A 23352-nucleotide genomic window follows, 5' to 3' on the forward strand; every position below is an offset into this window, starting at 1 on the left:
CTAGCTCCAATTCTTAAGGCACCCTCCCATACTGTGAATACTGATAGAGTTGTAGTAGTAATTCCTTGTAAGTGTAGTTTCATCCTTGTTAAGTTTGCTTTCTGAACTTCTCATTGCTTAATTGGTTTTTATACGAATCTTGAGCTTGTTTTACATGAACATTTCTTACCATAATCTAAATTGTTAAAAAAAAGGTGAAGTGAATATTGTTTTTATTTATAGGCCAAGTTTAGCTAGAGATGATTGGTATCAACATAATTTACTTACAGCATCCTTACTTTACATACACCTTTTTAAAATTTATTTTTTCAATACTACGAGTACTATTACATGTTTTCGAAATGTGAAGCACAAATTGCATAAAAATAGATATAAATATAGATCTAGTGTGCCAAGAAATAAGCCTGAGGCAAATGCAAAGCCAGCAATAGCAAGATTAGCAACCAAAACAAAAATTCAGAAAAGTTCCAAAAAGGCAGAGACAGTTACTCTTTGATTCTAACAAGTATCAGAGGCAATTACCCAAATTAGTATGTTTAGGGGAAAAAAAAAATTACTGTAAAAACAAAGTACAAGTATTTGAAGTAGTTGTTAACTCCAAAACAAATATGTCAAGTGCTAACCTTTACACAATAGCTGCTGATTGACAAAGATGGGACTTAAGGGCAAACATTGACACACCAGGCTATATTAAACTTGGCCAAAGAATGTGAAGTGGCATAACATAATATGAATTGACGAACAAAGAAACTTAGCAACGACAAAATGATAAAATGATTAATCACACTGAAGATCATGGATATCAGACTGCCAACAAGGCGAGTTGCCAAATACTATAGGGCTTTAAATACATAGTTGACAAACTAATGGATCAACTTGAAGTAAATGATCAACACAACTACAAGGACCAGTACTGCGATGATAGTACCAATAATCCATTTGTTCCGGTTCATTCTCCTTGACATTGCAGTCAGAATTTTCTTGCTTCTGCCAACATTCTCGTCAACCCCATGAAGCTGGGTACAATAATTAGCATAAATTTGATTAGAAAACGGGCTTGACAAAAAGCTCAAAATGTATGCAAATACTGAAGATTAAATTCAATGTTTAAGGGTTTCCAAGGGAAAAAAAAAAGATACATGTCACACAAAAGGAAGCACTGCTTACTGTATTATGAGCATGCAAAAGTGACTGGCGTTGCGAATGCAAATCTTCTAGTATAGAAACCCCAATAGCTTCAGTTTCCTGCATGGTCATTCTGCTCTGCCTGACTCTGTCAGTGGACTGATTCAATCTCTCTGTTGACATCAATAGCCGCCCTCTTTGATCAGCAGAAGCCTGAACCGCGTATAAACAAACACAAAAAATATGAAATGATCAGCAAGATTCATATAAGTAGTCATGTTTAAAAATATACTACGTACTTTATATTTTACAAACAATTCACAAGTTTCTCTTCAATTTTTGGATGAAGAATATACTTCCTCCGCTTTTTTTAGTTGCAACACTTATTTTCACAATCTCCTAGGAAATTTTGGAAGAGGAGAGAGATAGAGAGAAAAATAAGAGGGACCCATGTGGGTAGGAGAGAGAGAGAGAGAAAGAAATGTCAAAAATGGAAAGTGTTGCAAGTAATTAACAATTTTCCAAAATAGGAAAGTGTTGCAACTAAAAAGAAACGGAGGAAGTATAATAAGTCAACTAATTGACTAGAGTTGTTCGCCATACAGATAATGAGATAGGTCATAATAAACAAAATATACAACACTAACCATCAGTGCATCAGCCATGCCCGATTCCAGTAACGCATCTCGGGCGGCTTGACTGTCTGTAGAAGAAAGTCTTTTGATCTCAGATTTCAGGTTGCTTAGGTCATTTTTATACTCTCTAAGCTTGGTAAGTACCATAGCTTTCACATTCGGCTGCAATGCTCTTGCCTCCAGGTCCATTTTCCGGATCTGGACATGTTCAAAGAAGAAACATATTTGTAACCACAACTTGCAAAGGGTTGACTTAAGATTAATGTTGATCAAGAAGAATTGCAACAGAAAAGATCTTATACAATACCAGTGCTTCTGCTTCTTCCAACCCACTTTTGATTTCAGAGACTTTCTGTTTCTTCTGTTCTGCAAAGCAGCACTGGATAAATCAGACAAAAAAATGGCAATAGCCACACCAACGAATGATGATTCAATTAAAATATTATGATTAGTGAAGAGAAGTGCCATACAACATCTTGAGGAATGTAAAAGTTCGTTTTAATTAATGCAAAGCAGTATATATTTCTGTCTTAGTAATTTAGTATGCAGACTTGCAGAGTTTTCCAGGTTGTGAAGCTCCAGCCTCCAACTATAATCTCATCAGCCAAAGTAAAATCAAAATCTGTCTAGTAGAGAGTGCTATCAAGTTGCCAAATGAGGAAAACAGACATTGCAGAAAAACACTGGATATCTTTCAATAAGAAAATAACAGCAAAATCACCCATTCGACTGGATCTTATGGAGCCCGTTCATTCATCACATGATTCAGGGTTGATCATAGAATAGATTCATTAGATGCTGCACCTTAAGATGTCTATATAATATTTATCTTGACAGATTTAGCAGGATTAAAAGATAAAATTCTGTCCTCGAATTAAAAGTGTCAAAATAATGCATCTTAATAAACTGTACTTTATTCCCCATGAAACAAAAGTTGACCAATGACCTTCCAATCATCCAACTACCCCAACAGAAACAAAATCTTGATATTTGTTGTTGCTGGGGTAAGCTTGCAGATGGGCTTCCCCTGCTTAACCGACCCACAACCCTGCAACACTGAGAAATACGTATCTTCTAAAGTTGTATTTTACATCATTATAAACTCCAAGCTCTCTATATTAGAATTAAATGTGCTCCCATCACTCAGCAGTCCCCAGTAAGAAATATACGACAAGGATTTAATGATTGTAAAACAGAAAACATAGCTCTTTTCTCAAATAACACCATAAAGATCCCCTTGCTTTGGTAAGTAAAACCAATGAAACTTGCTTCTTCAAAAGTTTATGTTACCAGATAAACAGGTTGGTCAAGTCTTATTGATACGATCAAGATAGATCCCTAAGCGCAAGTTTGGAGGATTTTGAAGCGCACAAGCAACAAGGAAAAGGGTTTATAATTCGCTCTAGAACCCTTATAAATCAAGCATAAAGACTCAGCACAATAATCAAAATTCAAGTCTCTCTCATGTAATACAATTAACCCTTAAAATGGGAAGCTCAATTGAACCCTGTAGAAAATCTCTACAACAATTGAAATATTAGAACTCTTAAAGAAATAATTAAAATATTATCAATACCAAAACTTATCTGAAGCTAATCAAATACTAACTAGATTGGGAAATTGGACATGCTGGCTTGGGCAAACTGTTGCTCCATTTCTCAGAACCCAAAAACAACTTTAAATCACTAAGTATATCCATTACAGCTTTGATTTACAAGATAAGCCACACCAAGATATTAAAAATCTCATTAAGATTATGTGATTTTGAGTAAGACCCTTTGCTCCCACATCACCTATAGGGAGATCCTATCAACATCTACCTCTTATTCTCCCGAAGCTAAAGGGGTCAAAAGTGGAATTAATATGAAATAATTGGTCCAACTACGATAAGCAGGCAAAGCTAGCAAACAACTTCAACCCAAAAAATGGCCATGCTAAGAATCAAGATAGATTCAACCCAAAAAATGGCCACGCTCGAGTATTTGATATTACTCAACTTTTGATTCCTTCCAGAAAAAGGGAGGGTATACAATGCTGCCATGATCAATTCCTATTCTAACGACTTCGCCCCAACTTCCCTCCAAACCATCTGAGTTTAATCAACCTTAGGGATTAACCCAAGACAATAATCCCAAATTATACAATCACAAACCATCCAATCATTCAACCATTTCTTTCCACCCACTTAATTATAACTGAAAACCCTCATTCTACATAAATAAAGAATTTGCCGCCATTATAACACAAAGTAATTCACCAAAACAATAAAGGAATTCAGAAAAATTGGGAATCACCTCCATTGAGAGCAGCAGCAGCAGAACATTTCCGAGTCAAATTCGCTGAAATTTCACAATATTGACGCTCATACCCTTCAAAAACCTGACTCATTTTTCCGAATATTTCTTTGATGACTAATTCTGAAATTGGTCTCTGTCTACCCTGATTCCAACAAAATAAAGGGAAATTCGATGAACATCAAATTCAATTCGTAATGAAAACCCTAGATTAATCAATTGGGTTCGATTAAAGAGAAAATTAACTAAATAATTAAGGGGAGAGAAGACGGTTACCAGAAAATTGATCGGAAATTGACGCCGGTGATCGAAGGTCGTAATTTGATTTATCGAAAAAGGAGAGATCCGGGAATTTCCAGCGAAAGGAGTTTGCAGCGATTATTTGGTGTTGGGGATGATCTTGGCAATGGCAAAAATGTAACTTTTTCAACACTGTTTTAAACAAAGGAACTTTCTTTATCTTGTTTTTTGGTCGACAGCTATTTTGTTTTAGAGTATGATTTTATGCGGTTTTAACTTTTAAGGGTTAACTATAGAATATCGAGCATTGTTTTGTTTTCTTTCGGTGTTCCCGACTTCCAGCTATGATCCGAATACTGAACTATGGAGTAGATGATATGCGTAAAAAAAGTTGGTTTAAGTATGTTTAGGTTAAGAAAAGTGCACCTTAGAAGTGAAATATAATTGGCTATTTAAAAATTCTCAAGTTGGTGCTACATGTCGGTCCACTTAGTTATTTTGTCAAGTGGGTAGTGGGTGTCCACGTGGCCAGAAGTAGTTCTCCACATGGCTGGCAAAATAGGCTGATATAGATAATGGGCTGGTATTGGAAATGAACCTGATGTCAAGGCCCAACCCAATTTACCTGATCCATATCGGTGTCGGTATTGTCCCGCACACCTCTATGTTTCACAAACATAGAGACATTCCTTCGGACTATCCGTATTTTGGTCAAAAAGAGACAATCCGCCGTTATTTGTAAAAGTTACCGTGTCAAACATTTTAGTTAACGCCTACCTGCTATTACTCTTAAGTCATATCAACACATATACCCTTGATAAACATATCTCATTAATGGTTAAATACCCTAATAATATTTGCTATAAGCCTATAAGTTATATTTGCACCATGCTCGCAAGTGTAGGATCTGATTTTCGATGTGATACGACTAACGAGTACGAGTATATACTGTTTGGGTCCAATTTACTCCAATTGGGCTACTCCACAAATGATTCAATTACAAAGCCCAAAAAAGGTTCAACTCTCCTAAAGCATGTCAAGTCAGTCAAAGGCCCGGTCAACATGGTAAGCCCATCTGAATTCAAGGCCCAATTTATCTATTTGAGCAAGGTATAAAAGCCTTGACTTCCTTCTTTTTTACATTCATTCACTTCAAGCCTCAAGCAATTAACTCTCTTGCATAGCTTTCTCTCTAGAAACACTGTACTGACTTCGGTATCGGAGGGGCCTTCCTCGGCACAACCCCGAGGCCAGTTTACGTGTGTTTTCTATGCAGGAAACCTTCGTCCAGTCATCACTTGGGCCGAGTCCAGTTTTCAGCCCACAAGAAAGATCCAGACGAAGGACCTATTGTTTTCATCCGAAACAATTTGGCGCCGTCTGTGGGAATGACATTAAAAAACAAGCCAAAAATCCATCATCTTAGCAACATGACTAAGAGCGAAAAGAGCGCCAAAAAAGAATGGTCCTTCTTCCTCATAGAAAGGCTCAATTCCATCTTCACCCTTAAAGAAAGGACCACCTTCATCATCATCTTCTGAGGCTACATCGTCAAGGAATGTTGTCGGATAGATCACCTCACAACATAGTTCAGCTGCCAAGTTCTCATTGGCCGAGCCAGTCAATCGCTAAGAGTCCAACTCCTAGCTGCTATTCCCAGTCCCGTCCAAGGTGGACGCCCCAAACGGGTCCCTCTACGGAGGAAATGGCAAGAGCCCTCGCTAACTTCATGGATTTCATGAAGGCCCAAGCGACTCAGCATCCCCCACCTCCTACTCCCTCAGTGCGCGCTGACACCATAGAGCAGCCGAGACACTTGAGAAGGAGGATAGGGCAAGAGGAAGGAGAGCGAGTTCCATCTTTTAAGGAGCTCGAATACTGGGACGAGGACACTTGGAGAACTGAACGGGAAAGAAAAAGAAACCTACAATTCTTCGATGATTCCGAGCTCCGAAGTATCAAAAGCAGCAACACCGCATCCACGTTGCAAGAGACTGCCCGCTGAAACGTTCACGAACGCATCGGCCCGAGGGAGGGGAGTGTGCACAGTCGCCTCACCTACCTCTAAGGAACTGCACCTTACCCTGCACCATCCCAGCCGAGGACGAAAACCACTTCTACCTCTCTAAGAGGGGGAAGCGAGGTCCCATCACCTGGGAACAAGGGGAAAGTCGTGATGGTTCCCTCTAGTTCCCCATTCCAGAGCTGGATTCTGAAAGAGCATGTGCCGACAGTAAAAATCCTGGCACACATCACATATGATGGTACTTTAGACCCGAAGGACCACTTTACCTCCTACGAGGGGCAAAAATGCATCTGAACCCCAGGTCCGAAGTGACCTGGTGCAAATACTTTCCAACAACTTTGAAGGGTGTTGCACAAGCATGGATCACCAAAGGTGTAAAGGAAGGCTCAATACCTGGTTGGAAAGACCTCTCAAACAAGTTCAATAGCAAGTTTTCTACGGCAAACCGCCGAGAGAAAACAACTGCGGAGCTCATGAGCGTGCAACAAGGGGAGGACGAAAGCCTCCGGGACTATAAGCGTAGTTCTGCTGAAGGAGGAAGACAAAGTCCAGAAGCCGATCTACTTCGTCAGCCACACTTTGACGAATGTCGAGACCCGCTACCCTTTACTTGAAAAAGTTGCATATGTAGTAGTGGTAACCGTTCGCAAACTGAGGCTCTATTTTGATTGTCATCAAATAGTGGTCTTAACTGATCAGCCACTGGAAAAAGTCCTCAGTAAAGTGGAAAAATCTGGTAGGCTGGCAAAGTGGGCCTTCGAGCTCACTGAGTTCAACATCAGCTACCAGCCGAGGACATCCATCAAGGCACAAGCTCCGGCGGACTTCCTGGCCGAGTGCTCTTACCAGGAAACACTAGATGAAGAAAAGAAGACTGTAAATGGTTCGGGGGCGAGGGTAGTACTTACCTCACCCAAAGGCAAGCCCTTTGAGTATGCACTCAAGTTTGCATTCCGAGCTTCGAACAACGAAGCAGGATATGAGGCAGCGATCGCTGGCCTAGAACTGTGCATATCACTAGAAGCCGAGCATGTCTATTTGAAGACAGACTCTCAGCTCGTCACAAATCAGATCCGAGGCGAGTATGGGGCTTACCTCGCAAAAATCAAAACGATAATTGCGAAGCTGAGAACTTTTGAAGTCGAGCTGATCCCAACGGGTCAGAACTCACAAGCCGATGCACTCTCCAAACTTGCAAGTTCAACTCTAACCGAGCTGAACCGATTTGTCTATGTTGAGGTGCGGCGAAAAAGAAGTGTTGACGAAGCACATGAAATTTGCTACGTCACACCCGAACTGAGCTGGATGGACCCCATCCTAGCTTACAAACTTCGGGGAGAAATTCCCGAAGACAGAAACCTAGCCTCCAAGCTGAAGAGAATCAGCTCAAGATTCATCGTCTTCAGAGGAGAGCTACTGAAAAAATCCTTCCCACTCCCACTGTTGAAATGTGTGTGACCAACAGATGCTGACTACGTCCTTCGGGAGATTCACCTCAGCATATGTGGGAATCATATCGGGGGGAGAACTTTAGCCCACAAGGCACTGAGGGCAGGGCATTATTGGCCCACCATGATCATAGACGCCAAGGAACTACTCAGAAAATGCGAGAAATGTCAAAAAATTCACATTAGTTATCCATCAGCCACCCGAGATCTCCAGCCAATTCTGAATCCTCTTGCATTTGCTCAATGGGGGCTGGATATCTTAGGACCATTCCCAGATGCTCCGTACCAGAAAAGATGGCTGGTAGTCGGCATTGACTATTTTAGCAAATGATCGAGGCCGAGGCCGAGGCAGCCTCGAACATCACTGAGCAAACTGTCAGGAAATTCATCTAGTAGAATATTATCACTCGCTTCGGAATTCCGAAGGTCTTTGTCTTCGTTCATGGGAGACAATTTGACAATCTGTCGCTGAGGCGGTACTCTGAGTTTGGCATCAAGTTGGCCTATTTTGCAATATGCCATCCGCAGAGCAACGGTCAAACCGAAGCAGCAAACAAGGAGATTCTCAACGCACTCAAGAAGAGGGTTGAGGATCAAAAGTCCAAGTGGATATGGGAACTCTCTGGAACCCTCTAGTCACTTTGGACAACCGAAAAAGAGGTTATGGGACATTCACCATTTGAGCTGGTGTATGGATCCGAAGTCGTCCTTCCAGTCGAAATTGGCATAGAAAGTTTGCGAGTGCACCACTTCTCAGCCGAAGAAAATGAACAACTCATGAAAGAATCCCTCGATTTTCTAGATGAGGTCAGAGATTCGGCTCAAGACAGAATGACTGCATACAAACAAAGAATCGACAAGTTTTATAGCCGAAGGGTCAATGCAAGACCACTCAAAATTGGGGACTTGGTTCTTCGAAATACCGCAGCAATGAAAAAAAGCGGCATTCATGGGAAACTCTCAGCCTCTTGGGAGGGATCTTATGAAATTTATGATGAGCTTCAACCTGGAACCTACCGACTTCGTCAGTTGGATGGAACCGAGTTGAAAAACCACTGGAATGTTGATGTACTGAAAAAATTTCATGTGTAAACCCTTCGGGGAAGAACTATCTATGTAAGTGCAGCTTTTAAAATTAATGAAAGGCCTCCGAGCCACCGTTCTTATCAATTTTGAAAGTTTAATTTCTATTTTATGTCTTCTAGGTTTTTTGAAAAGGGGTTTCTGTTCGGCACTGTCCGAAGTAGCCTAACAGCGATATAATACTTCAGATTGCAGCCAAACCCGCCCAATAGGGAACAATGATTTCACAACCGAAGTATAGCCATATGAAGGCACGGTACTTCTGATAAATCAGTCCCTTGGGACAAAGAGGCCGTGGACAAATCTGAAGCATAGCCAAGCACTGGCATTGTGCTTCAGTGGTGTTATATCCGAGGCATTGCCATACTCTAGCATTGTGCTTCAGATAGTCATTCCCTCGAGAAACTTTCAAGGATCACGAGAATACTGCTCTCGAAGTCTAAGACTTCTGAGCAGCGAACTCATAGATTCTTCAAAAAAAAAAAAAAAAGCATAGAAACTTCAAAAATATTTTGCTTAATACAAGGCAGAACGAAGAAAGTCTTCATCTATACCAGTTAAAAAAGCAAATACCTTATAAATCCTAAGACTATGACTTCAGATTTCTGGGGGACAAGAAGCACTCAGCCAGTCTTACTTTTTCAGCAAGTGGGGACCAAATAGGTTCAAGCCGAAGCTCAACACTTAGAAAAATTAACAAGAGAGAAAAGTGCAAGACTAAGTAAAAGAGGCAAAGCAGCTGGAGAATAAAACAATGCATTCAAAGCAGCAAATTATGCTCGGATCCCCGAGCTACAACAAATCAAGTTCGGAATAAACAGAGACATATCCTAAATTGGCATCCACCCACTAAACTCTCAATATACCCTAATAACTACAAATAGCCGTTATTGCCTCAATAACCACGAAATTCAAATGCTAATTAATCATTTGCTTCCCTCCATTTTGCAAATCAAAACCCAACTCGTCAAACTACCGAATCGGGTCTGGGGGGCAAGTTGTTTGGATTCAATTTACTCCAATTAGGCTGGTCCACAAATGATTCAATTACAAAGCTCAAAAAAGGTCCAACTCTCCTAAAGCATGCTAGGTCAGTTAAAGGCCCGATAAACATGGCAAGCCGATATGATTTCAAGGCCCAATTTATTTATTTGAGCAAGGAATAAAAGCCTTGACTTCTCTCTTTTTACATTCATTCATTTCAAGCCTCAAGCAATTAATTCTCTTGCATATTTTTCTCTCTCTAGAAACACTATACTGACTTCGGCATCGGAGGGGCCTTTCTCGGCACAATCCCCGAGGCTATTTTGCGTGTGTATGTTGTGCAGGAAACCTCGTCCCAGTCATCACTTGGGCCGAGTCCAGTTTTCAACCCACAAGAAAGGTCCAGACGAAGGACCTATTGGAGGCCTAGGCTGTGGAGGTAGTGGAGGTTGTAGCTGATGATGAGAAACACCAGTTGTTTGCATTGGTTGCTGTAAATGGCCAGGCACAGTTGGCATGGGGGGTTGATGAGTAGGAGGCGGCTGTGATCCAGAATGCATCGATAGTGGGGGCATATTAGGAACTTGAGAATACTGCGGATGTGGCATTTGGCTTGCCTGGGTATTCAAGGGACCCCTAGGCTGCTCAATTACTTGTGGTGGTATGAACTGAGAATGCATACCCTACATAGTAGTTGACGCGATTGGCAATGAAGGTTGATTATGTTGTTGCTTTCTCACAGGAACTTGAGCCTTGGATATATTTGCTTGGTCCGGCAAACTAACTTGCTTAGGTGCTGAGTGAGCTGCATGGTCCGGCAAAAATCAACTCTCCAATACAGAAAGAAATACAACAGTATCAATATAGAAGACAATTACAATGCATGAAAATGCAGAATTGTTTTCATCCGAAACATATACTAACACAAGTGCTCATTTTATCAGAGTATAACCAACCCAGTTTGCTCATTATTATTGTGATTTATGCCAACCAATCTTCAGCAACAATTTGGAATTTGAAGTCTTTTTACTCTTATGCCTGAATTTGCGTGTATTGCTCTTGCTCACCAAGTGTTCGATGAATTACCTAAGAGAACGTAATGTAAAAAGAATATATACCCTGAAGCTGAAAGGTTTTCGCTTTTCTCTGTATACCACAATGGTAACACCTCCTCCTACTACTGCTCTACAAAACCTTCCTGGGTTTCAGGAGCTATGCAGCCTTGTTTCGACTCCTATCGGTGGCCTAAATGAATTGGAATTGAGTCTTAAGAAATGTGAAGTTCACTTAACCCCTTCAATTGTGGTCGAAGTGGTGAATCATTGTAAAGAGGAAGCATCCACGAGGCGGTTGCTTCGTTTCTTCACATGGTCATGCAAGAGTTTGGGTTCGGCTTTGGGGGATAAGGACTTTAACCATGCCATTCGGGTTTTTGCTGAGAAGAAGGATCATAGGGCAGTTGACATTTTGCTGGCAGATCTTCGTAAGGATCAAAGGGTTTTGGAAGCACAGACTTTCGGAACTGTGGCTGAATTATTTGTGAAGATGGGAAGAGAAGACGATGCACTGGGCATCTTTAAAAATCTGGACCTGTTCAAGTGTGCACAGGACAGAATGACTGTCACTGCTATTGTTAATGCGCTTTGTGCAAAAGGCCATGCAAGAGGGGCAGAAGGGGTTGTGTATCATCATAAGGATAAGATATCCGGTGCAGAGTCTTGTGTTTATAGGAGTATATTATATGGTTGGTCTGTGCAGGGAAATGTCAAGGAGACTCGTAGACTTCTCCAGGAGATGAAGTCGAGGAAAATTACTCTGGATCTTTATTGCTTCAACACGTACCTTAGGTGCCTTTGTGAGTATAAACTTAAGAAAAACCCGTCTGGGCTTGTGCCAGAAGCTCTTAACGTGTTCATGGAAATGAAAACATACAAGATCACTCCAAATTCAATAAGTTACAATGTGTTGCTTTCTTGTTTGGGTAGAACAAGAAGAGTAAAGGAGTCGCTCAGAATCTTTGATTCCATGAGGAAATCAGGCTGTGCTCCTGATTGGGTGACCTATTATCTTTTAATTCGGGTTTTATACTTGACGGGAAGGTTTGGAAAAGGTAATCAGATACTGGAATTGATGGCAGAAGATGGGCTTGAGCCACCAGCAAAGTTTTATCATGACCTGATTGGTGTTCTTTGTGGGGTTGAGAGAGTAAATTATGCATTGGAGTTGTTTGGTCGCATGAAGAAAAGCTCAGCTGATAATTATGGTCCGGTGTATGATGTTTTGATTCCAAAATTTTATAAGTGTGGTGAATTTGAGAAGGGCAAAGAGCTTTGGGATGAGGCAGAGAGAATGGGTATTGCTCTACAATGCTCAAGAGATGTGTTGGATCCTTCAATAACCGAGGTTTTTCCGCCCAAGAGGAAGGAGCACTCTCTGAAAGTCAAGGATACATCAATGCTGAATACTAGAATTACCAAGGGTAATCGTCTTCTACAGATTGCAAAGAAGCCAAAATTTCGTAACAAGAGAAGGCAGAAAAAGAAAAAGCCTAAGAAGAAAGCAGCATCAACTTGATTTGGTTCATATGATAAACTTCATTTGTTTTCTTCTTCTACCAATTCTGATCTAGTGTAATATCTATCTACTGAAAATGAGCCTTCTTATGTAATTCTTGAAAGAGGCACACAGCGGTCACATATGATTTTGATGAAATTATATACAAAGTGTCACGAATCTCATTTCTGTCTGCAGCTACAAAAATTTAGTCTTTCAGACTTTCAGTACCCTTGTTCTCTTGAAAACATGTCTTCTGATGTCCATTTGAGGTTTTGGTTAGTTAAATCCTTTACTTATCAAACTGCCAGGTTTTTCAGGTTTTCTATTTAAGAGAGGTCTGAAATTCTGTGCAAAAGGATCTTTTGGTGATCGTAAGGGCCTCGATGAAATCAATTTTGAGCCGTATGTAGATGCAAAATTAGAAAGAATGCTCATTGCATAATCTAGAAGGGTTTACTGTGGATTGTGATATTAAGAAAATATACGTTAAGACGAATTCAACAAAATTCCATGTGACTATGTCATCTTTTAAAGATTAATAAGAATTTACGGCCAAAATTTTCATAGTTTAACCTAAGTATTAGCAACAGGACAATATAAGGTAGAGTATGACTCCGTATATTACTACGTGGATACAAGTAATGGTAGCAACGTTCAAACAAGTATTTGATCTTACCCTCATATTATATTACTCGCCCCCAAATTATTTATATGCACATGATTACTCCTTCTCTATATTATATACTCTCTCTGTCTCCTAATACAAAGCCTCTTTTGGTTTTTGCCCAAGAAATAAGAAAGTTGTAAATTCTTTAAAACTAAGAAAAAATTGGCAAAAATAATCTCAACTTTGCCTCATTCGCTCAAAATAATCCCAAATTTGGATTACTTTTTTATAATCCGAACTTGATATCAATTTGCTTCCAATGGTTCCAACCGGTCATCTAACTTGTTACAACAAGTTACCTGACACGTGTCGGCATGTAATTGGTCAAAAAAATAAAAATAAAAATAAAATTAAAAAAATATTTCCAAAAATAATTAATTCAATAACCAAAAAAAACACCCACCACCTCATCCTCCACCAGCCCAACCACCCTATCCGGCCAGCCCTCCGCCCCTGCCCCTCCCGCCGCGCCAAGATCCTACGCTTTCGCCGGCGTCGACACCGGCCCTCCGCCCCTACCCCTGTGCCGCCCCCTAAATTACCATTACCCCAATCTCGAAACCCCTCTCCCTCCCCCGAAAACCCCTAAAAAACTCCTCCTCCGCCGCAAAAAGCCCTCAACTGCCCCTCCTCCACTTTCGAAACCCTAGCACAATAATTAGATGCTGCAATTCAGAGCTTTCTCTACTTTCACGCGGGCGGCGCAGCTGGCGGAGAATAATCGGATGGTGGTGGCGTAATGGAGGTGACGAAGATTGAAATTGGTGGGGAGTAGAGGCGAGAAAATGATCGAGGATCTTACTGATCTCGGCATCTCGCCATTGTTGGGTATGGTGGTTTAGGGGCGACGCAGGGGGTAGAGTGAGGGCAGCGCCGATGCGAGGGCGGAGGGCTGGGCAGGGCAAAGGGCTGGATTGGGCGGGGTAGGGAGGGTGGCCGGTGGTGGTGGGTTTTTTTTTTTATTATTATTTTTTTAAAATTATTTTTTTTTAAATTAATTATTTTTTTTAATTAATTAGTTTTATTGAGTAGTTAAGTGTTAAATAATAAATAACAGTTTTTTAAGTGTTAATTAGTATTTTTTGACTAATCACGTGGTGACACGTGTAAATTAAACTTAAAAATAAAAACTTACCTATTCAACCGATTACAGGTGACTTGGGACCATCGAGAGTAAATTGATATCAAAGTTCGAATTATTAAAAAAATAATTAAAAGTTGGGATTATTTTGAGCGAATAAGGCAAAGTTGGGATTATTCCAGTCAATTTTTCCTAAAACTAATGATTAAAAGTACATATGTGCATGTGGGGTTAGAGAGAGATAGAGAAAAAGAAAAAGTAGTTAGGAATAATTGAAAAGATAGAGAGAGAAATTGTTAGAAGTTGAGGTTAAAAGTACAAAAAAGTAATGAAAAAAAGATGACAACTCATCAAAAAAGAGGATAATAATGTCAAAAAATACAACCTTCAAATAAAAAGAGCCACTGTATTTTGCTTTATCCAAAAAGGAAATAAGGCTTTGTATTAGGGGACGGAGGGAGTACTAAAGTAATTACCAAATAAAACACTTGACACAATTCTATGAAATTTTTTCCCTCCAAAAAGCTTCTTTTTTTTTCCCCTTTCTTTTTTTTTTAATTTGTATCAAATAATTTAAAATCATTTTAATATAAACAAACAAGAATTTTAAGGGTATACAATAAACAAATTTAAAATTTTAAAAAAAAAATGTTACATAAGTCATTGTTAATAAAGCTTACTATTATGAATCTGTGCATATTTGCACAGGCACAAAACTAGTAATAATAATACTTTATCCATTGTAAATTACTTGTCATCTATATTAAACAGAATATGGTGAAAGTAACACGTTGACCTCCAAAAATGAATGTATAAGCTAACGACCGAGCTCTCTGAGTTACTTGTATAGTTGTATGTATATATTTGGGGTAAACGCTAAATAAACAATACAGAAATCTCTCTTACCAGAACCATGGAAGACAATAAGAAGCTCAACATAGTAATGTTCCCATGGCTAGCATTCGGTCACATGCTACCTTTCCTACAGCTCTCCAAACGCTTAGCTACAAAGGGACACCATATTTTCTTTGTTTCAACCCCCTCGAAACCGCAAACGCCTTCCAAACATCCCTGAAAACTTAGCCCCTTTGATCACTCTAGTCCCTCTTCCGTTACCTCGAGTTGAAAACTTACCACCAAATGCTGAAGCCACAACCGACATAGGCTTTAGTATGGGGTTTGATCTTCTAAAGAAGGCCTACGACGGTTTACAAGATCCTATGAAACATTTTCTAGAAAATTCTGTTACTACTTATCCATTAGACTGGATCATCTATGATTTCAGTTGTTAATGGTTACCTCCTATTGTGGAAAAACTCGGAATTCAAAAGGCCTTCTCCATATTAGGTGCAAGAATGCTTACAATCTTAGGTCCATTAAGTCAGGATAATGGTCCTGCTGCTGATTCATGTACCAATAAAAACTCGGTATTTATTTGGTAGGATCTTGGACGGAAAAGTGAAGAAAAGCAAGAGCAGAGAGCTTGGAGCGAGGTTATCAAATTGAGCCAGAACTTTCTAGATGAGGGTGATTCAATTTTATAAGTTGAAACTTGAGCGAGGTTATCAACACTCGTGAAAGCTAGAGCAAATCTAGCTAAACTGGTAGCCAAATGTTCAAATTGAAGCTAACTTATTAGTTATTACTTATGTGAAATCTGTTTTGTGTAATTGTGTTTTGTGTAATTGTGTTTTGTGTAATTGAAATCTCTTGAACTTATTAGTTATTACTTATGTGAAATCTGTTTTGTGTAATTGTGTTTTGTGTAATATGTTTATGTGATTATGTCATTATGTGAAATTGCTTTATTTAGACCATTTAGTTGAATATTTATTCAAATAATTTTTCTGGGGAATATTGCTTGATTTAGTTCAATATTTATTCAAATTTCAGAATGAAGAGAAAACATACTCCAAATGAAATGCAAAACATTACTAGCTTCTTTGCTAAAAAGAATCCTACTCCAACTTCTCTTCCACATCCAACACAAAATGAACAAACTATAACTCCACCTCAAGAAAGTGAGCAACTTTCATCTCCATCTCATTATTCAACTCAAAATTCCCCTCAAAATGAACAAGGCCAATGTTCTCCTAATGCCCCAATCTTTGGAGAAAGATTAAGTGAACATGAATTTGCTAATCTTCCACAAGATCCAGGAAAGAGGAGAAAAATGAGTCAATTTCATAAAGATGATAGAGATTTAGTGAGAAGAATTTACATTCAAAGAAAGCCTTGTCAGCCCAAAGACTTTACATTTCCTCAAACTTCTATTTTTGGCAAAAATCGTCGCTTTTGTGCTAAGTGGTTTGATACTTGGACTTGGCTTGAGTATAGTGTGGAAAAGGATGCTGCCTATTGTTTCCCTTGTTATCTATTCAAGGATGAAAATGCCTTTGGAGGTGATGCTTTTGTTAGTGATGGTTTCAAATCATGGAATCGATCGGATTTAATAAGAAAACATGTCGGTAAACACTTGAGTGCACATAATAATGCTGTTTTAGCTATGGATTTGTTCAAGAAACAAAATTCAAGCATCACACAAGCCTTAACAAAACAAACCGCTGAGAGTACAAATGCATATAGGACGCGACTTGAAGCTTCAATTGAATCTATCCAATGGCTTTTACTCCAAGGGTTGCCTTTCCCTGGTCATGATGAAAAAGAAAGTTCCTTAAGAAGAGGTAACTTTCTTTCACTTTTATCCCTTATTTCCAAAGGTAATCCTGAATATTCTAAAGTTGTTTTCAAAAATGCTCCTAGTAATTGTCAACTTACTTCTCCTAAAGTCCAAAAAGATATCATAAATGCATGTGCAAAAGAGACCACTAAAGCAATGCTTGAAGATATTGATGGTGGTTTATTTTCTATCCTTGCTGATGAGTCCGCTGATGTTTCTGACAAGGAACAATTGGCTCTTTGTTTGAGATATGTTAATAGAAAGGGAGAAGTGTGTGAGCGTTTACTTGGTATTGTGCATATTGTAAACACTGCTTCTTTGACTCTCAAAACTGCTATTGAATCCTTATTAATGGAGCATTCTTTGTCTTTCTCTCAAGTACGGGGTCAGGGTTATGATGGGGCAAGTAATATGCAAGGTTCTATTAATGGCCTTAGGACTCTTATAGAGAATGAGTGTAAAGAAGCTTATTTTGTCCACTGCTTTGCTCACCAACTTCAATTAACTCAAGTTGCACTTGCTAAAAAGAATTCAGATTGTGCTTGGTTGTTTGTTGATGTACTTGCACCTCTCTTGAATTTTGTGGGGGGTTCACCAAAAAGGAAAGAGTTTCTTCGTGAAAATCAAGCTCAAAGAGTGGTGGATGCATTGTCTCTAGGTGAACTTGAAACGGGTTCATGTTTAAATCAAGAACGTGGATTAGGTAGACCTTGTGATACTCGTTGGGGATCTCACTTCAAGACAATCTTGAATGTACTTGATTTATTCCCTGTAATCCTTGGTTCTCTTGAGGATATTGCAAAAGTATCTGATACAATAGATTCTAATAGAGCTCAAACACTTACAAATCTTCTGATGTCCTTTGATTTTGTGTTCGTGGCACACTTGATGGTTAGTATATTTGCGATAACAAATGCTTTGAATGTGGCCTTACAAAAGCACGATCAAGACATTGTGAATGCAATGGCCATGGTTAATGTAACCAAGACTAATTTGCAAAACATGAGAGATGAAGGATGGGATTCTCATATGGAAAAGGTAATTTCTTTTATTGGTGACTATGACATTGCAGTTCCAGATATGGAGGCTAAATATGTTGTTCCCGGGAGGAGGTTGTTTAGAGGTAAATGCCCACAAGTGTCTAATCTACATCATTTTCGAGTTGAAGTTTTTTTTGGTGTCATTGATCTTCAATTGCAAGAACTTGAAAATCGATTTCCCGAAATAACTAAAGAACTACTTGTGTGTATGTCTTGTTTGAGTCCTGTGGATAGTTTTTCTAAGTTTGATAAGGAAAAATTGATTAAGCTTGCAAAATTCTATCCTAATGAATTTCCAAGTTCAGAATTGATAGTCTTTGGTCATACACTTGATAGTTACATTTGTTCTGTTAGAGGAGATGAAAGGTTTTGGAATTTGAAGGGTCTTAGTGATCTTTCAATCAAATTGGTTGAAACGGGATTGTCTGAAACTCATGATAGGGTCTATTTACTTTTGAAGTTGGTGTTGCTTCTTCCTGTCGCAACGGCAAGTGTGGAAAGAGTATTTTCTGGCATGAAGCAAGTGAAAGACAAACTACGAAATAGCATGGGAGATCAAATGTTGAATGATTGTTTAATTACTTATTTGGAGAATGATTTGTTTTTGAATGTTAGCATGGAAGATATCATGAATCGATATCAAAACATGAAAACTCGTCGAGAACTATTGTAATAAGTTTGCATTACTATTTAGTTGTCTTTTGTAGTATTATATGAACATTTGGTTGTATTTTGTACTGTTTGAATATTTGGATGTATTTTTTAGTACTATTATTTGGTTGTTTGGTAAATTTTTTTTTTTACGTATTTGATTATCGATTGTGACTCACCAGTCGGAAAATCCTGGGTCCGCCACTGCAATCAACGTTTGTAGTTTGATAGAGTTGTAGTAATTCCTTGTAAGTGTAGTTTCATCCTTGTTAAGTTTGCTTTCTGAACTTCTCATTGCTTAATTGGTTTTTATACGAATCTTGAGCTTGTTTTACATGAACATTTCTTACCATAATCTAAATTGTTAAAAAAAAAGGTGAAGTGAATATTGTTTTTATTTATAGGCCAAGTTTAGCTAGAGATGATTGGTATCAACATAATTTACTTACAGCATCCTTACTTTACATACACCTTTTTAAAATTTATTTTTTCAATACTACGAGTACTATTACATGTTTTCGAAATGTGAAGCACAAATTGCATAAAAATAGATATAAATATAGATCTAGTGTGCCAAGAAATAAGCCTGAGGCAAATGCAAAGCCAGCAATAGCAAGATTAGCAACCAAAACAAAAATTCAGAAAAGTTCCAAAAAGGCAGAGACAGTTACTCTTTGATTCTAACTACTCTGTCTCTTGCAATTCAGTGGCCTACCACTACTTTTTTCAAAATAATAGTCATGGCCACAAAGCACAACAAAAGCAAAGATAACATTAAAAAGTTGTTACTCAACAAATTTGTGCAAAAAGAACATGATTTAGAGCCTTAATTCAAAGTTTTTAAAAAAAACTACAATCAGAAACACCTGTCAATTGAATCTTTGTCATTTAAATTCAGAAATTTAAGATTTTGGATTCCTTAATAATTACTGATAATTTGCTGTCATCTTTGGGACAAAACAAATTATTGCTTCATCTTTTTTTATGATCTCTTTTTAAATCCTCCAACCAATCAATGTCAAAACTTTTTTGAAAAACAGTTTAAGCTATGATAGAGAGCTAAGTAATTGTATACAAAAGGTGCTACATTTAATGATTACTTTGCATTATAAATCAGTGAATTTGAACATAGTATTACATTGGAAACTTTTGAATTACTAGCATCATACAGATCCACTTGTAGGGGCTCTTTCTTTTGTTTAGCTCTAATAATAAGGAGAGTTAGTTAGAAGAATGATTTATTATTTGGATATGCTTAATAATATTACTAATCTTTCATGACTTGAAATAATTATATACTCCTTTTATCCAAATCATTTGTTTTTCACATTATTAGTTCAAATTACACTATCAACGTGACTATCAATTCTGGACAATTGAGGAACTACATAAAGTAAAAAAACCTAACTTGATAAAATTTCAGCCAAGTTCATTGCGGATCTAAAGTTATATGATGAAATAACTCTCCAACAGGTGCAAGTAATTTCCCTTGAGTCAATTTGAAGAAAGTTTCCCCGGCCAAGACAAAGTAAGAACCTTCAAGTCTACGTTAGTGGTTAGTCACATAGTGTTGGGATGATCTATCAAGCCTCAAGTTAAAATTTAGACACAAAGAGATGTATTGCATAAGTATGCCATCATATAGTCACAAAAGTAAGTAACATATAAAATCAATAAACAAAGTAAGAATGTTCATATGAAATTTAGAAACAAGATTCACAACTCATGAAGCTAAGGTAGTTTAATTTCACATGTCAATATGTGACAGGCACAAGAAGCTGGAGAGCAATCATACCTGTAAAAGGCAAGGCAACTTCTCTCCTACCCTGTCTTGGTCCTTAAGGCTTTAAATAATTTTCCATTTTATGCCCTTTACCTTTTTTTTTTTTGTTTGTTTAAATGTTTATAGTAACAGGATTGTATGTAGGTGACCCTTTACTGTCCAGGCCAATCCTTGAGCAATCTTCTACTTCAAGCACCCCTCTACCAAGATAACAGAAAGATTTACTGTCACTCTTTCATATATGTATGCTTTAATTTCTCTCATATATATATTATTGTTCTACTCAATTTATAAGAAAAGGGCATGTCAGAAATAAATATGGTTGGACAAACTAAGGCCTTATGACTATGGGAACAAAAGGATAAGTTTTCATATTAGAGTAGATTGTGCAGATAAGTTATAATGAGCGAGTCATGTTTAGAGCAGATTAAGTGTGAATGTGTGATGGTCTGGATGTCCTGTAAATGACCAGGATGTCCTGTAAATGACCAGGATGGACTTAATAATATCGAACCTTAATTGTGTTTTGGTATACTTGACTGAATTGAGCACATGTGGGCATATATGTGGGCATTGGAGAATATAAACCCACCAAGGTTCCATCCTAAAACCAATTATTGGTGAAAGGGTGAGTGTAGCCCATCAATCTTATGTATTTTAGTCATTCTCCCTGTATTTCTTTAATGTGTGACAACTCGTGTCAACTCATGTGGTCTTTTTTACTAACAATTTGTCTATTACATACTGAAATCACTTTTTTTTTTTTTTTTTTGATGAGTATTACTAAAATCACTTCAGCACATTATAGTTGCAAATTATTTCACAAGCATTTAATTATTGGGCCTACTATTATGAGTTTCATTTTTTTTAAAAAGGATATAAGTAATGGAGGGTAAATACCAATCATAAAAATAAAAATTATGTACTAAAAGTTTGGATAAAATGTACATAGGAACAAATTATGTTGTTAGATGAATTTGCCAATTCACCAACTTAAGAAAATAGCAATCCTACCAAAGGAGGTCCATCACCAATGTTTAAATCCATATATAGATATTAAGTGAGGTGTATTAAAACTTTACTACAACTCAATTATTTAGATCAATTTTAGAGATGATCTTTCTTTTATTGAAAGAAGAAGAAAAAAGGAATTTTATTGGGACCTTCAGGCTACAAACTGTCCCTTAGAAAAAGGTCAGGAATTTCTCACTTTCACTACTTTTGTTTTTGTATTGTAAATTAAAGAGTAACAAAATAGGCAGTTTAGTCATTTCATGTTAATGTATAATAGTATATTATATCATACATAATACATTATAGTATACGCTTTTTAAAAAAGATACCTGTAAATACTATAGTTTAATTTAATTTCATAAGTTGATTCATTGCCTTAAAAGCCAAACTTGATGAGAATCCAATAAGCAAACTGTGTAACAGGAAAATAAAGAAAGAAGCTAAGCTAAGTGCTGTTATAAAACAACAAAAGAGGTGCTATATATTTTGAAGATCAGGTGATTTGGTATATTGGAAATAATGACAACACCAAAACAGATTTGGGAGCAACAACATCAAGGGATGAAGACTAAGAATTCGGGTACTATGAGTTTCATGGGAAGTCCTAATATGGAAGACAAGGATGAAGAGATGTCGAAGTCGGTCTTATCGGCTTTTCGAGCCAAGGAAGAAGAGATCGAGAAGAAGAAGATGGAGGTTAAGGAACGTGTTCAGGCTCATTTAGGTCGTGTTGAAGAGGAAACTAAGCGTCTAGCTGAGATTCGCGAGGTATGTTTTTTTTTACCTCTTTTAAGGGGCTTTCGAGGTTTTCATTTGAATTTGGTCGGGTTTTTCTTAGGTAGGTTGCTTTGGGTTAGGTGATTTTACTTTTAGTTGGTATTGTCGGGTTTAATTTGTGTTAATGAATCTAATTTTTCGAGTCTTAATTCAATGTCCATATTAAGCAATTCGTTATTAATTTGAATTTGAAATCATATTTTTAGCAATAGTACCATGAATAATTTGTAAGGGTGTACCTAAAATTTTAGGAACTAGAAGCATTAGAAGATCCAAAAAGGAAGGAAGTTGCATATGTTCGAAAGAGGATTGACACTATCAACAAAGAGCTAAGGCCACTTGGATTTACATGCCAGAAGAAGGTAAACTTTTCACATCTTTCGCTGTTTTTTTATAAATTTTGTTTTAGGATCTTTGTTAACATCGGTTAATGAATTGAATTAAAATAGTTTGTTGAATGGTCTTTGCTTTTTTAGTATTTACAAAGTATATACATTTGTTGTTTATTTGGTTTAAGGGTCAATTGGAAACAATCTCAAACTAAGATTAATTATGTCCAACAACCTCTTTTGTCATCTCATCATAGGCGAGAGTATCTTTAGAAGTTGTTGCGTAAGAGACTAGAAGTGTACTAATAGGTTTTGACTAGATTATTGTTTCGAGGAAAGTTTTATAGTAGTCATCTTTTTTATATACTCATTTGATTTTGATAGGAACGAGAATACAAAGAAGCTCTTGAATCCTTCAATGAGAAAAGCAAGGAAAAATCTCAGCTTGTTGCCAAACTAATGGAGGTAACAAAAGTAATCACAACTTTCATCTATTATTGGTTTCAATATTTACTTAAATTAATCACAAATTTTAATTATTTAATTTTAAATAATTATTCTTATATAATTTGCAGTTGGTGAGTGAAAGTGAGACTCTGAGGTTCAAGAAGCTGGAGGAGCTCGGCAAGCATATTGAATCTCTTCATTGATTTATTTTTATAATTCTAATTCAGTATCATTAACTGGCTGATTTTTAGCACTTTTTTCCTTTTTATTTTGGCGTGGTTCACTAGAATTGATTTGTTTGATTTTGTGTATTTTAATATTTTTGGGGTTACAGAATTCATATTGTTAGCTGGACATTTTAGAGAACTTGCTCCATCTGGAAATTGTTGTGTTCAAATGTGAATAATATGTGTATTATACTTCTATAATACTTGAGAAAGTTTTCAGATTTGTATACAAATTTTGTGCATTATGGAATATCTTGTGTTATGT

The 23352-nt window shown here is 37.5% G+C and overlaps 4 protein-coding genes across 7 annotated transcripts; 3 read left to right on the forward strand and 1 right to left on the reverse strand.

Annotated features, from left to right (window-relative positions):
- Positions 1–624: 624 nt before the first annotated feature.
- Positions 625–4575, reverse strand: LOC110683633 (vesicle transport v-SNARE 13-like). The gene is made up of 6 exons (XM_021860020.1): positions 4331–4575; positions 4055–4199; positions 2068–2126; positions 1773–1958; positions 1168–1338; positions 625–1016 (listed from the first exon to the last, which is right to left on the reverse strand). The coding sequence occupies exons 2-6, from the start codon at positions 4146–4148 to the stop codon at positions 864–866; spliced, it is 663 nt and encodes a 220-aa protein (XP_021715712.1). The 5' UTR covers positions 4149–4199; positions 4331–4575; the 3' UTR covers positions 625–863.
- Positions 4576–7785: 3210 nt separating this feature from the next.
- Positions 7786–12409, forward strand: LOC110683628 (pentatricopeptide repeat-containing protein At5g61370, mitochondrial-like). The gene is made up of 2 exons (XM_021860016.1): positions 7786–7796; positions 10945–12409. Exons 1-2 carry the CDS (start codon positions 7786–7788, stop codon positions 12407–12409), a joined length of 1476 nt encoding a protein of 491 aa, XP_021715708.1.
- A 3624-nt stretch (positions 12410–16033) lies between these two features.
- On the forward strand, positions 16034–19188 carry LOC110683629 (zinc finger MYM-type protein 1-like). The gene is made up of 2 exons (XM_021860017.1): positions 16034–18420; positions 19062–19188. The coding sequence occupies exons 1-2, from the start codon at positions 16034–16036 to the stop codon at positions 19186–19188; spliced, it is 2514 nt and encodes an 837-aa protein (XP_021715709.1).
- Positions 19189–21343: 2155 nt separating this feature from the next.
- LOC110683635 (probable DNA double-strand break repair Rad50 ATPase) lies at positions 21344–23299 on the forward strand. 4 transcript variants are annotated; one of them, XM_021860022.1, is made up of 5 exons: positions 21344–21487; positions 21731–22075; positions 22336–22446; positions 22798–22887; positions 22989–23299. In XM_021860022.1, exons 2-5 carry the CDS (start codon positions 21827–21829, stop codon positions 23061–23063), a joined length of 525 nt encoding a protein of 174 aa, XP_021715714.1. In that variant the 5' UTR covers positions 21344–21487; positions 21731–21826; the 3' UTR covers positions 23064–23299. The 4 variants fall into 4 exon arrangements, with proteins under 4 accessions (XP_021715714.1, XP_021715716.1, XP_021715717.1 ...); XM_021860024.1 differs by having other exon boundaries at positions 21345–21487; positions 22798–22878; XM_021860025.1 differs by having other exon boundaries at positions 21358–21487; positions 21845–22075.
- Positions 23300–23352: the final 53 nt, after the last annotated feature.

Source organism: Chenopodium quinoa, unplaced genomic scaffold (genome assembly GCF_001683475.1).
Source record: "Chenopodium quinoa cultivar QQ74 unplaced genomic scaffold, ASM168347v1, whole genome shotgun sequence".
NCBI classification, from domain to species: Eukaryota; Viridiplantae; Streptophyta; class Magnoliopsida; order Caryophyllales; family Amaranthaceae; genus Chenopodium; species Chenopodium quinoa.

What these genes read in the sequence shown, in the direction of transcription:
- LOC110683635 (XM_021860022.1), top strand. Translation starts at nt 21,827, where the DNA reads ATGACAACACCAAAACAGATTTGGGAGCAACAACATCAAGGGATGAAG. An exon ending in GTCTAGCTGAGATTCGCGAG is followed by an intron (nt 22,076 to 22,335) that starts GTATGTTTTTTT and finishes CTAAAATTTTAG; the next exon opens with GAACTAGAAGCATTAGAAGA. An exon ending in GATTTACATGCCAGAAGAAG is followed by an intron (nt 22,447 to 22,797) that starts GTAAACTTTTCA and finishes TGATTTTGATAG; the next exon opens with GAACGAGAATACAAAGAAGC.
- LOC110683633 (XM_021860020.1), bottom strand. Translation starts at nt 4,148, where the DNA reads ATGAGTCAGGTTTTTGAAGGGTATGAGCGTCAATATTGTGAAATTTCA. An exon ending in GCATGGCTGATGCACTGATG is followed by an intron (nt 1,339 to 1,772) that starts GTTAGTGTTGTA and finishes TACGCGGTTCAG; the next exon opens with GCTTCTGCTGATCAAAGAGG. An exon ending in TTTTGCATGCTCATAATACA is followed by an intron (nt 1,017 to 1,167) that starts GTAAGCAGTGCT and finishes TATTGTACCCAG; the next exon opens with CTTCATGGGGTTGACGAGAA.
- LOC110683629 (XM_021860017.1), top strand. Translation starts at nt 16,034, where the DNA reads ATGAAGAGAAAACATACTCCAAATGAAATGCAAAACATTACTAGCTTC. An exon ending in AATAGCATGGGAGATCAAAT is followed by an intron (nt 18,421 to 19,061) that starts GTTGAATGATTG and finishes GCATAAAAATAG; the next exon opens with ATATAAATATAGATCTAGTG.